Source organism: Sycon ciliatum, chromosome 9 (genome assembly GCF_964019385.1).
Source record: "Sycon ciliatum chromosome 9, ocSycCili1.1, whole genome shotgun sequence".
NCBI lineage: Eukaryota > Metazoa > Porifera > Calcarea > Leucosolenida > Sycettidae > Sycon > Sycon ciliatum.
In genome coordinates this window covers 4,889,652-4,902,609 of record NC_088651.1, presented here as the reverse complement: position 1 = coordinate 4,902,609, position 12,958 = coordinate 4,889,652, and the positions used below count along the sequence as shown (strand labels likewise).

Genomic DNA, 12,958 nt, shown 5'->3' with positions numbered 1-12,958 from the left:
CGTCTTGTCCTTCATGGTCACAATGCTGGAAGCATTCACGGTGAGAGCGACATGTCTTCTGTAGACTCGTGAACCATGATACCAATACTGCGAGAACCAGGCCAACTTTCTCTGTTTTCTGAGTGGTGTGTGTGTATGTGGTGGTGGAGGGGGGGGGGGGGTAGGAAAGTTAAGTTAGTATCAAACATATCCTGTAATTGAGTATAATAATAATAATAATAATAATAGTGAGTTACGAAGTCTGAAGAAAATGTTGAACGGCCTCTGCTGGGATGACGACTACACCATAGCTCAGTGGTTAGAGCATCGCTGGCTACAAGCGAGGGTCCCTGGTTCGAGTCCTGGTGGTGGCAGTCAATTTTTTCTTCAGACTTTTCCCCGTTGTCTCTTTCCCTCAAACCAGTTAAATAATAATAGTAGAAAGGAAAAGGACATAATTATGGAAACGAGTTAAGAGTAACTCTCCACCACTGTAACTAGATACTATATACAGTCAGAAAGTGCAACAACTAGGCACAAAACTGACAGAGTACTGAGACATTCGACGTCCTGACACCTAGCTTCAACACATCTCCGTAGCGCTAACCGACAGCCTTCCAACTTGGAAGGTTCAAGGTTATGGAAAGACCAAAGAGGGGAAGGCAAGCGCAACGAAAACGAGCACAAGCTACAGTCTCAACGGAACAAAGATATAATAATAATAATAATAACTTTATTAGGAAGACCCAAAGGCTGACCGTCTATCATATGAATAGTACAACGATGCGGCTCTTTGCCCCTTTGTGTGTCTTCCTATACATGTAGCTCTCTTCGGTTCTCTCCTTGTCTCTTCTTCTCTCTATATTCTTCTTTTGGGGGCTTTCTCCCGTGAATTTCTCTCTATACTGTTCATTCCCGCTCTCAAATTCTCTGTGTGGCTCTTTGTGGCTATCGGCGGGTCTCTGGGGCGTTTTGAGGCTGTATATGTGTGTCCATATGTGTGTGTGTGTGTGTGTGTGTGTGTGTGTGTGTGTGTATGTCTACGTGTGTCCATGTGTTTACTGTCTTGGCCGTTCTATGCCGATGCACACAGTGTGGTGTAGACCAGGTGAGTATTGGTGGTCGATTCACATTGCTTCTCAGGTTGTGTGGATTGGACGGTTATTTGGCGCAAGTCTTGATCTGTCTCATTCAGATCTTGTCCGCTGTCGTTGCTAAAAGAGAAAATCCGCGGGTGCACATCCAGTGCACATTTGCAGATCAACGTGCTTCTCTTGCGACGGGCGTATACGTGATACATGGTGTGTATGTATGTTTGTGTGTGTGTGTACGCGCGCGCACGAGAGTGTGTGTGTGTGTGTATGTGTGTGTATGTACGTCCTCCACGGGGCGGCCCTGGCCTTCTGGTCAGGGTCGTCCCTGGGTATTGACTGGCAGTAGGCTTTTCATGCCTTGCAGCCGGTTTCGCGGGCGCGCGTGCGCGCACGCGCGCGCAGGGAAGGACATTCAGTGAGCTGACAGCCAGGGCGGGTAATTTGCTGCCGTCACCGTCTTCTTGCGTCCTTTCCGCATCCTCCCCAGTGGTGTGGCAAGCCCTCGGATCAAACCCCAGCCAACAACAATGCAGTGGCGTTCGGCAAAGCAAGTGGACTCCTGGATGAGAAAGGAAACAGGTCGCAGAATTTTCTTCCTGCGCGGTGTATCGCTGGAATCGTGAATTTGTCCTTGGCCGTATTGTTTGGACCTGAGTGGCCAGTCGTCGTGCGGCGATGGTGTAGTGTTATTAGCTTGCTGTGCACACTCCTCGTCACTCGTGAAAGTACATCTTGTGTAGCCCTTGTAGGACGTTCGGTGCCCACCCTACAGCTCAAGATTGTGTTTTCCTGATTCACGAACTTCAGGCCGAAGCAGCACGCGCACAGACGTTTGTTGAACTGAACATCATGTTCACATCTATTTTTATATTGTTCCTTTTTCAGTCGTTGCATTTTATAGTGGACCTGCAGCAGATTGTTCATCTGGTTTGTGACATTTCTTTCCTCTGTTGGTGAGTTCTTTTCCATCAATAATGGCAGCTTGTTTTGATTTCCTTTTTTTTTAAATTCATGCTGCTGTACTTCCTGTTTTCTTTGCGCCATTGCCCCTCATCTTGCGCTCAGTTCTCTGAGTGGAGGGCGGCTTGACCCCACTGGGGTAGCTGATTGATAGTAGTAGTAGTGGTAGTAGCAGTAGTATGTATGTGCACGAGTGTATACTTGTGTGTGTGTGTGTGTGTGTGTGTGTGCGCGCGTGTGTGTGTGTATATATGCATGCGTGCTGACTTGTGTGTGTGTGTGTGTGTACTTGTGTGTATGTGTCTCCATGTGTGCGTGCGCATCGATCAGTGCCTGTCTCTACTGGTCAAAGCCAGGGAAATGATGGAAGAAGAAGAGGAAAGTGCTGCATTGCAGGTAAGAGCCTACTGGAAGCAGTTGTGATATGCTCCTTCAAACTGTGTGGAGGAAGAGAGAGAGCGAGAGAGAGAGCGAGAGAGAGAGAGAGAGAGAGAGAGAGAGAGAGAGAGAGAGAGAGAGAGAGAGAGAGAGGGAGAGAGTGAGAGGGAGAGAGTGTGTCTGCTGTGTGTGTGTGTGTATGTTTGCGTGTGTGTGTGTGTGTGTATTTTCTTATCTCTCCTGTCTTTTTTCTTTTTGTCGTTGTCTCCCGCTTCTGGGAGCGGCGTGTCCCGATAGGGCAGCTGTACATCGTAGTGGTAGTACTAGCAGTAGTGTTTGTGTCGCTATGTTTATCATAGCTTGTTCGCCATCATCGCTTTACTGTTGGGCAGGAGTATGAGTAGGTGTGTGTGTGTGTGTGTGTGTGTGTGTGTGTGTGTGTGTGTGTGTGTGTGTGTGTGTGTGTGTGTGTGTGTGTGTGAATGTGTGGTATGGGTTTGTGTGTGTTTGTGTGTGTTTGGCTTTCTGTGTCTGTGCATGTTGGCATATTTGCGCTTGCACGCATGTGGAGGCGTTGTGTGTGTGTGGAAGGGGGGGGGGGGGGGATGGCTTATGTGCGTGTGTAGGGTGGGTAGTATCAGGGTTAGGAGCAATGAGTTCGGCTTGAGCTTCAGTATGTTACGATTCTTTTAAGGCCTATGCAAACACCCAGTGATCGACATCATAGATCATCATCTCCGAATATTATACATCTCTATTCTTGTATTGTCTCATTGCAGAATACCATTATCAAATGCATTTCAAAGGTTCCTTACAATGTGAAGGACGACAGCTTATTCGTGCCGCTTTATGCATTAACAGAAGAGCATTTCTGCCAGCTGTTGAGGGTAAGTGCACGTCCCCCTCCCCTCCCACCCCGTGTGGGCTACTTGCCTGGTTTCCCACATTTCTATACCTCAGATGGAAGGTGTGGGCAGTGGACATTGCCTTGGGTAAGCGTTTTTCTCTGGTACATATGGTATATTCCACCTGTGTGGGCAGGGTATTTAGTACCTGGCATATACGCAGTAGTGGCCCTGCCATATCCTGCGCACTGGCTGCTGTTTACAAATCTTTGTTTCTTTCGTCCTCTCAACATGCGTATACACAGCAGGGGCGTCGGACACGGTACGTTCACTACGGTATTGACCGTACCACTATTTGCCCCAAATACCCTGTGAATCAATAAAATGCACTGATTTGGGCTCTAAATTCGCAAAATTTTTGGACCAGCCACCCCTCCCCCAAGAGTAAATTGTACTTCAGATGGCTGACCGTACCACACTAAAATACCTTCCGACGCCCCTGCACAGTATCGTCTGAGTTTCTCAGCTCACACTTTGCATCTGCATAATATACTTGCTTGCCGGTCGAGGGCTTCTTCAGGGTTGTTGCTGGCGAAGTCAATACTAGAGTACAATGTGGTGTACGTTTTTCTGTTGCTTTTGTGATTCATGGGTTCAGCTTCCCACTCTCTACTAAGCCTCATTATTTAAAACTCACGAGTGCATCCCGTGATGCGAGTTTGCTACTGACAGTCAATGGCACATTGTGTGTGTGTGTGTTTGAGTTTCCTTCCAAGGTAAATTATGGCTTACTGTATTGTCCCGAGTACAAGCCGCACAAAGATATTTTCACGGAACACAGACACCTATCCTGTGTTTCACCGCTCACTTCGGCCATTGCAGTACAAGCTGTACAGGTTTTTTCTGGGGATGAATTACGCGTGTTTAAAGTGCGGCTTATACTCCGGAACAATACGGTCCCTCTTTGATTATTTCAAGCCTTTTCTCTCCCGCTCTGCTTAATAGGCTTCTCTAAGGAGATACCAACTTCACCCGTTGTTACTGGTAAGCTGCCTATTCAAAGAAGCACTGCGTTGCTGTTGACAATGCTACTATTGCCTGTTAAGGCCATGATACAATCACAGGGCAGTAGAGGGACAGCAGAAATGGCCACAACCCTCAGATCCTATTGAGTGCATGTGCGTGCGTGCGCGTTTGTGTGTGTGTGTGTGTGTGTGTGTGTGTGTGTGTGTACGTGCGTGCATGTGTGTCCGTCTGTATCTGTGTATGCCTGTCTCTCTGTCTTGCTGTCGAATTCGACTCCATGAAGAATGCAATTTTGTTTGCTAGCAGTGGACATTGCTTGGTGCCCTCACCATGTTATCATTCGAATGGCACAAGGCCCTCTTGAGGAGTGGTGTGAGTTTGCACTTTGATGCAAGCCAGGTGTTTTGATTGGATAAAGATAAAAGTTCCAGCACCGTGGATAAGAATAATACTGTTGCTCATTTGGCTAGAGGATTGATCGTGAGTGACAATGTCCCTGGCATGAACTCCTTTGGCTGAACTGATCGGTTTTTCTTTCTTTTGTACCTGGCAAGCATCAGAGGCAATATTGAAGGCATCAAAACATGCCTCTGTACTTTTGTTTTGCTTCCCTTCTTTCCTTCCGTTGAACGATCACGTTCAAAGCTGTGAATATTAGTGAGAACTTTATCTCATGGTGATGTCAAGCAAAATCGCAAGAAAGCTTGCTCTGTACACCCGTCATTTTTTGTAGTTATACGGTGTCGTTTTCTTCTTGCTGTAAAGTGTACTCTTGAAGGTTAGCGTCACAAACCAGCTTCTATTCTGTTTTGATGGTTTGAATGTCATATTTCCAATGTGCTTTAGGAGGCCTTTATGAGACGGCGCATGAAGAGTCGTGTTCATCACTCGCCATTGGTAGTACGCCTGCTAGGTCCACCGGGCGGAGGGAAGACCTCGCTCGTCATGTCACTACTGAGAATTCGTACGATCTGGATGCGGATTGTCAACTACTTCTCCGGAGACCAGGGGGACAGCATAATGACTGCCCGGACGAAGGGCATCCAGCGCTCAAACTCACCGGATGAGAGCATCGTCTACCTGGATTTAGGCGGTCAGTACCGCTACATGGCAAGTCATCAATGGCTGACGGGCTACTCCGATGTTCCGGTGCTGAACATTCTCACCGTGTCCAGTGTGGCATCCAAGGAGGAAGTGCGGCGGCAGCTACGCCAATGGTGTGACTTCATTGCCTGCCGTGTCAAGGCAGGCGTGGCCAACAAGAGTAAACTGCTCATCGTTGCAACGAGGCGCGACAGCTCGACGAAAGCACAGCGGGATGTCATCTCGGCTGAAGTGAAGCTGCTCAAGAAAGTCCTCAAAGACCACTTTGAGTTTCAAGGTCCGTCTGTGCTCTTCGTGAACGCTATCGATCAGGAATGCTTCGGCGTGGCAAATCTAAGAGAAGCCATCAGCAAAGTAAAGGATGAAGTCACACAGGTAAACACCATAATGAGATTCAGCAAAAACGGGCGCCAGGTCTTTTTTCCTAAAACCTGGGTGGAATGTCAAAAGATAATCTCTTAGAATTTTTTGTGAATGCAGATTGGCCCATTTAATTATGCCCTGCAAACTACTGTTAAATAGCATCATGTCTCCATTTCCGCCTCATGTCAATTTCTACCTCTGATGCGACTTCAGCGTATACCGTATTTTCCGGAGTATAGTGCGCACTTTAGATGTGCTATTATAGGCCCCAAATCGCAGGTTCGCACTATGCTCCGAATATGAAATGCATGTACTTCAATGAAGATTGAAGTGCGCACCCCCAATGAAGATTGGGATTGCGCGTTATACAAAGGTGCGCACTATACTCCGGAAAATGCGTTACGTTGAAATGCAGTGTTGAACCGATGCATGCATTGCTGTACAGAACATGTGCAAGTGCATGTATTCTTGTGGACAAGAATGCGCACAATCTAGCACAGCAAGTGTGATCTTCTGCATTGACGCGCACAGTCCTGCACTTGGCATGCGCGATATCAATATACATTCTCGGTCGGGTTTCTTTCTATACTGCGTTTCCACAGGGCATGCAGGGTGATGTGCCATTTGCCGAGTACTACCTTGATAATGTGCGATCACAGGCAAACCAGGCTCTGACTGTCAGCAAGTCTGAGTTCACCAAGTGCCTAGTGAAGGCCATCCTCAGCCCAGACTTTGTTCTGGACAGTAGATCAGTGCAACTTGCCATATCCTCAATGCAGCGCATCATTGATATCGAGAAGAGTCTTTACGATCTTCATAAAACAGCCAAGGTAATTCCTCAGTTATGTACTTCAAAGTATATTTTAACCTAGTTTGGTTAAATAGTTGTGATCCTTTTTTGGATTGTCTCCTCTTTTACAATTTTTGGCCAGAATTCGATAAACCAGGTTTAAAATCAACAGGAATGACTACAGACATAAGGCTGAGCTCAAGGTGGTTATATATTTTCAGCACATATGTGCCCTTGTCAAAGACGTATATAGTATATATATACGTACTCAATCTGCGGACAGAACTATACAAGTATATTGCTATGAAAGGGTTAGTGGATGAAATAGGAAATTCGAAGCCTAGCAAAGTCGAATATACCAAGCACTGAGTTATACTAGTATGGAGAAAAGAGAAGAAACACATGAAAACGAGTTATGCAGCAACTATCCACGACTGTAACAAGATGATAAACAGTCATAAATCGTTCTCATGTGTTTCTTCTCTTTTTACATTAAGTTTATTACTGGCTCATTATCCGAGTTTCAACTGAGTTATGTGCTCTTCATTGTGTCTTTCTGCTCTATTGGCAGCTATTCTATTTCCCGCGGACACAGTCTGGCGTGGCAAAGCCTCGTGACATCGATGATGGACTTGTGGTGCTTGAACCCGTCTGGTTAATGTCAGATATCACGAAAAAGCTTTACTCTCCGCCCGATTATCTACCTCTTTTCATCACGTGCAACGAGGTGGGATTCGCGAAGCGTGACGAAGTGGAGCAAGTACTTGGCCATGATTCCCTGATATCCGGCCGCGAAGCCCTCAACATTGCCCACAAGCTCGGAATGTGCCACATAACCGACGACGGGGTGCAGGTGATGATTATGCCGGCGCAAGCTGAAAACCGTGCCTAGTGTCACTGGCCAGCCCCAATCAAAGGAGTTCATCGCTTTTACTCCGGCCGCCGCCTGTACTGCAAGTCTGGTATAGCCATGAGCGCTGCGTTGCTGCCTGCAATTCAAATGGCCATGGTGAACAAATACGCAAGCTGTGGCATGAAGTTTCCCGTGTGGCAGGGTGGCATTCGAGTCAGCGCAGTCGAGTACGAACACACGGAAACCTTGATTGAAGTTCCGTATGGGCAGGTGGCATTGAACATCATTACCCGGGGTCCGAATCAAGCCAACGTGTGCGAACAACAACAGGAGATATGGCACCACATCCAGACGCTGTCTCTTAGGATCTCGCCCGGCTCCGAGCTCGAACCGGTGTTCGTGGATGATGACTGCCTGAGCTCGAGCCGTCAGCTGCAGGGGCTGGACATCAAAGGAGAGCTGAATGCTGGTTTGGCATTCTTCGCCAGTGATCACCTGCGTAGCCAGTGCCCACTACCACCGGCCGCTTACGCAGACGTCGGAGAGCGACCAGATGTACGCTTACTACATCGCTACTGCAAGGGTGCCTCGTGTGAAAATGCAGGTAAGCCGGAGCAGAAACAAATTTCTAAAACACTAGTACGGTTGAATAGCTGAGATGCAAAACCCGATGGTGACCTATTTGAAGATATCTGATTTTCTGTAATGCAAAGGGTAGGCACACAGCTGGGCAAAATGTTACATCCAAAATGCTGACTACAACCTTTTCAAACCTGGAACCCAAATTTGGATTGATATACTATCTATGTTTTTGAAACACTCCGTCTTCCCTGGTTTATTATCTTTTTATGAATTGCAGGTACAAGTGAGGAGCGAGACAGGGCCAAACGATACTGCTCTGCATTGTACAAGCATCGGCTGCTGATTGCAAGTGACTTCCCCTTCGATGAATGCTTGATTAAACTGGCACATGTCCACGAGGTGAACACCAGTTTCCAGTTTGAATTTTCAGAGTTTGTGAAACAAGATGGGCCCAAAGCCGCGGCTGATCTATTTTGCGAAGCCATTTACAACCTACCAGATACAGTGGTACTGTCGTTGGCTAAAAAGGTTCTGCCTGCGCTGAACGCACCTAAGGCACGGGATCTTCACTATGTCTTCCTTCACTGCCTTGGTCATGCCAAATGTGACGAGGAACACCACACGCCTCCTTCTGGCAAGTACATGTGTGCTTGTGTACGAGCGTGTGTGTGTGTGTGTGTGTTTGTGTGTGTGTGCTCATCTCTGTCTCCCTTTAATCCTTGTCGCTGTTATTCTTCCAGTCGGTCTCCCTCTCTGTATGCTTCTCTTTGTCTCTCGCATCTCTGTCACTCTTCGCTCTCTGTCTCTGCGTGTCTTTGACTCTGTCTATCATTAGACATTTTAAGCAAAAGCTTGATTGTCGTAACAATGAATTGCCTTCTGTCTCTTTGTCTCCGTCTGTCTGTTGGTCGGTTTTTCATTGTGTACTGCTCTGTCTCTCTCTGATGCCTTCATATACATGTACATCTACCTTCATCAACATCCTTCCCTCTCTCTTCATGTCATGATTATGATGTATTTTCCATTATTTGTTGTCACTCTATCCTTTCAGGTGAAACTCCATAGTTCTAGAAATGTGCCCATTTCATGTATCCTTCTTTCTTTTATCCTGTATCCAGAAGTGAACAAAATGCCATCCCGTTCGAACAACTCCACCATCGGTGAGTAAGGAAGTCTACACGAGATATGCTTGCATGCAATACTTCTGGTGAGGCCATTCCTTCAGTGGTCTGTAACTGCATTAAGTTGGGCCGGAAAATGTTGTCTTTGGTGGAGTATAATAATTATTATACCATGTGGGGAAATGTTCGCCTGTGATAACGTTCACCCCGATCGGGCACACAGCAACAAGGTTGCCAATTCCTCTTCACAGTCAATTATCAAAACATATGTTCCGATGGCATTTCTAAACATTCTGAGGCCTAAAGACGAGGTAATGTAGTCGAGCAAGTTAGAACCAATCAATAAATCTACAAAAGAGAGACACATATTGAGATTGAATACTCGTCATGGAGCACCCCACTGTGCTGCACCTGCATGTTTGATCATTGCAGGGTGGTGGCATTCCTACGGATGCTGAAAACTCAGTCTACCTGAGTCAATAAACAAATTCAGCACGGTTCGCTTCAGACTTGGTCAGAATGAGTTTTCAGCATCCTTAGGAATACGTGGACACCGCTAAAGAATGCCTTGATGTTATGGATATGTAACGTATTGTGTTTATGCTCTCGACTACGTGCAGGCAGTCCGTTCGACACCAAACTGTTCTGTGTTGACCTTCAGCCCTGGATACTGGGCGTGGAGACCACTCACTTCAGAGAGACCGCGCAGCGTGCAGGTTAGTAGTTGCAAGCACATGCATACGATTTCTCTGCCTTCACAGTTTTACCTCGAATGCTTGGCTACAAGGTGCTTTGCTGAGTATGGAAAGGGGGAAAGGGGGAAAGGGGGAAACATTTTACGCTACAAAAGGCTGGCCATAAGCTCCTTTCTCTTCATACAAATAGTTCCTTTAAAAAACATAATAAATACGGCAAAATACTGTAAAAAAGGTTTGCTCCCCACACCGGAGCTCGCGCTATTCCGCCGACTTTACTTGACACTTGACTGACTCACGACTGCCATCCAGAGCACACGAGAAGTCCATCGAACCTTCGACTCGAGCTCCGGTGTGGGGAGCAAACCTTTCTTACAAATCATCGCCGAAGTCGCAACCACTACTTCGTAAAATACTGTAAAAGCCCACCTTCATCAAGACCCCTACATGGCCCTGCTTGGCCTTGCTTTGGAAATGGGACAGATGAGTGATTTCTTCGAGCTGTTCATACTGAATCTCGCCATATGTTTTTTACATTTTTCAGTCAATCCATACGAAATTATTCGAGGGGAAGGAAGCTCTGCAACTGGGTTCGAATCAAGGCGAGGCGCTGCATTGGTACTTCATTGTATAGTTCATTCGTCTAACCCGGGAACTTACTGGATATGGTAAACGAAGGTCGAGTTAACCCGGAATAGGATGAGGTCAGATGAAAAAGGCAAGACGGCGTTGGAGTGAAGGATAACAATAGAAACCAATGAATCCGCATAGATCGACTTGTCACGAACTGGATAACGTCAGACGAAGACTGACTTGAATTCGAAAGCATGTCTAACTTGAACCCAGAGCTAGATAAAGGCGTTGGTTCTATTTAAAAACTTGCCCCGACGTGGGATTGTTGCCGTCTTGTTCAATTCGTTCAGGTCTCCTGACGACAACTGAAGTTGATGACCTCTGCTGGATGGAGGGCAACCGACCACCGTCGCAGCACAATCAGGAGCTGCTCCGAATTCTCAAACTGGAATGGCGCAGAGGATACGTAGCCCTGTGCGCACTTGTTAGGGATATGGGAAAGTTCGATGAGAAGCTGCAGCTGATGAACAGCCTACTGGAACCTGGAGAGCGGGTGTGAATCAAGAAAGGTGAGAATAACCAGTGAATTGGTGACAGCTCATCCAATGCTGTGGAACCTGCATATAATCTCCTCTGCTGGTGTTCGCTTCTGGTGTTAACTTGATGATTCTGAGTTGTATGTAAAGGTCGGTAACCAGGGTTATTTGGTGACGTCAACTAGTAATTGTCGGTATTCAAGGGGATATCTGGAGGAATTAGTCTGTGTGAAGCTATGCAAAAGAAGACACGTGGTGAAGTAGCAATTTTGCCAAGGGCCCGCAGCGCTCTCTTTCGTATTCTGCGTGTACGTTGGGCACATGTCACGTGACTTTCCACGCGAGTATCTAGTATACACAGGTTAATGTCAGCACCAGCTTGTTTGAAGCGCGTGTGTTTGTGTGTGGAATAGCGTGTGTGAAAACGGCATTGCAATAAGACGTACCTACTACCAGTATCACAAAGACCTTTCTGTCAGTTTGGATAACACCGCCTGCCTTTTTGCCCTTGTCTTCCTTCCTCTGTTGTTACAGATACCATCATGTAATTCATTCTGGATTGCATGCGTACTTTGGCAAGACTGTGTGCGTAAAACAAGCTTGGAGAAAGAGGATGAGAGAGGAAGAAAACGGCCAGGCACGCAGAGTGAACAATAAGGAGGAGATGGAGTGACGGAGTGAGAGAAAAAACTATCATGCAAATTGTTTGATTGCACGCTCTCGTAATCTCATGGCCCTAAGAGACAGATTTCTTGGACTCAGCACAGTGTAATAAGCCCTGCAGAGAATGCCGACCTTCGCGTGGCTCTAGTCGACTGACTCCAAAATATCTGCTGGGTGCTTCATGTGCCTACATTGAACATTGCGGGTGCTTTATGCAACAAGTCGAACGCAGATGTGCTGACTGCTACTGCGAACGGCATGACATTGCATATCGATCTACATACCGATACACATAGAAATTCTGATTAGGATGAAAGTGTGCTGCTGCTGCCAATGCCAGATCAGTGATTCCTTTAATCCTACCGTACGTAATTGAGAGAAATTGTAGCCATCGCCATGGTCATATACTTCAAAGTAGATCGTATTTTCCCATTCTGCACCCACTTGCACCCAGCCCTGCTAATGCGAGTGGCAGTTCTGTTGATCTTCCTATACATTGTACAAGTAGTTAGTCAGGATGAGAGTGATCTGCAATGGCAGTGATAGTCCTTCTCCATGTAATCGAGACACTTTTGTAGCATCCGGCTTGGTCGCCTGAACTGTGTGTTCTGTCAATCATCTCTTTTGAGTTCTATGGGTTTTGGCTTACAATATTTTCGATATTCATTATTTTCTTGGTTGGCTAGCAGATGTTCTATTTTGTATCCGCAGGGGAGGTGGATGAAGTATTTCAAAGTTTTCATTTTGTCCATTTTGAGCCGATTGAGTGTGAATCCAATTGCTACATTTCTGTTTCTCACTGCGTTCTTTTTGTGGTACTGAGAGAGACAGACATACAGAGAGAAAGAGAGAGAGAGAGAAAGAGAGAGAAAGAAAGAGAGAGAGAGAGAGAGAGAGAGAGAGAGAGAGAGAGAGAGAGAGAGAGAGAGAGAGAGAGAGAGAGAGAGAGAGAGAGAGAGAGAGAGAGCGCTAGCCAGCTCAGGACTCTCGTCGTGCTTATACAGTCCACTTCGCTAGAAACGACTGCGGATATAACGACAATTCGCGAATAACGACAGAAAATCGATTGCCAGAGCAAAATCCCATCTAACTGTAATGAGACTTCGGGTCTAAGGACACTTCGAGAATAGGGCTTGAAAGTGCTACGTCACAGCATAGCAACAATTTCAAAAATTCAAAAATTGGATCCACTTGGATCCAGTTTTTGTATGGATCCAAGCACATTTCAAGCCGTCTTACTCTCAGCAAGGTGATGTTACCAGTGAAACTGACTGATTTGGCTACTGGGGGCGGGGTTACAACTGGTGGCGAAATAAAAGTCACACCTGCATGCGACATGAGTGGGTTGCTATGCACCCACATACTTAGGCAATAGCAAAGTCACACCTCAGTGGAT

General features: G+C 46.6%; 2 protein-coding genes across 2 annotated transcripts in view; both read left to right on the top strand.

The window, feature by feature from the left end:
• LOC135825219 (uncharacterized) overlaps positions 1-7,431 on the top strand; it is a 16,073-nt gene extending 8,642 nt beyond the window's left edge. Inside the window, exons 10-16 of the mRNA XM_065337958.1 lie at positions 1-40; positions 2,364-2,429; positions 3,191-3,298; positions 4,262-4,300; positions 5,129-5,761; positions 6,352-6,579; positions 7,111-7,431. The exon at positions 1-40 is cut by the window's left edge and continues 68 nt beyond it. Coding sequence (XP_065194030.1) covers positions 1-40; positions 2,364-2,429; positions 3,191-3,298; positions 4,262-4,300; positions 5,129-5,761; positions 6,352-6,579; positions 7,111-7,431 — 1,435 coding nt within the window. The remainder of the gene's footprint in view (positions 41-2,363; positions 2,430-3,190; positions 3,299-4,261; positions 4,301-5,128; positions 5,762-6,351; positions 6,580-7,110) is intronic.
• A 78-nt stretch (positions 7,432-7,509) lies between these two features.
• Positions 7,510-12,358, top strand: LOC135825221 (uncharacterized). The gene is made up of 6 exons (XM_065337959.1): positions 7,510-7,996; positions 8,252-8,608; positions 9,093-9,134; positions 9,716-9,811; positions 10,714-10,932; positions 11,434-12,358. The coding sequence occupies exons 1-5, from the start codon at positions 7,510-7,512 to the stop codon at positions 10,920-10,922; spliced, it is 1,191 nt and encodes a 396-aa protein (XP_065194031.1). The 3' UTR covers positions 10,923-10,932; positions 11,434-12,358.
• The last annotated feature ends 600 nt before the right edge of the window (positions 12,359-12,958 follow it).

Coding starts and splice junctions, on each gene's coding strand:
- LOC135825221 (XM_065337959.1), top strand. CDS start 7,510: ATGAGCGCTGCGTTGCTGCCTGCAATTCAAATGGCCATGGTGAACAAA. Junction 8,609..9,092: donor ACACCACACGCCTCCTTCTG/GCAAGTACATGT, acceptor TCCTGTATCCAG/AAGTGAACAAAATGCCATCC. Junction 9,135..9,715: donor TTCGAACAACTCCACCATCG/GTGAGTAAGGAA, acceptor GACTACGTGCAG/GCAGTCCGTTCGACACCAAA.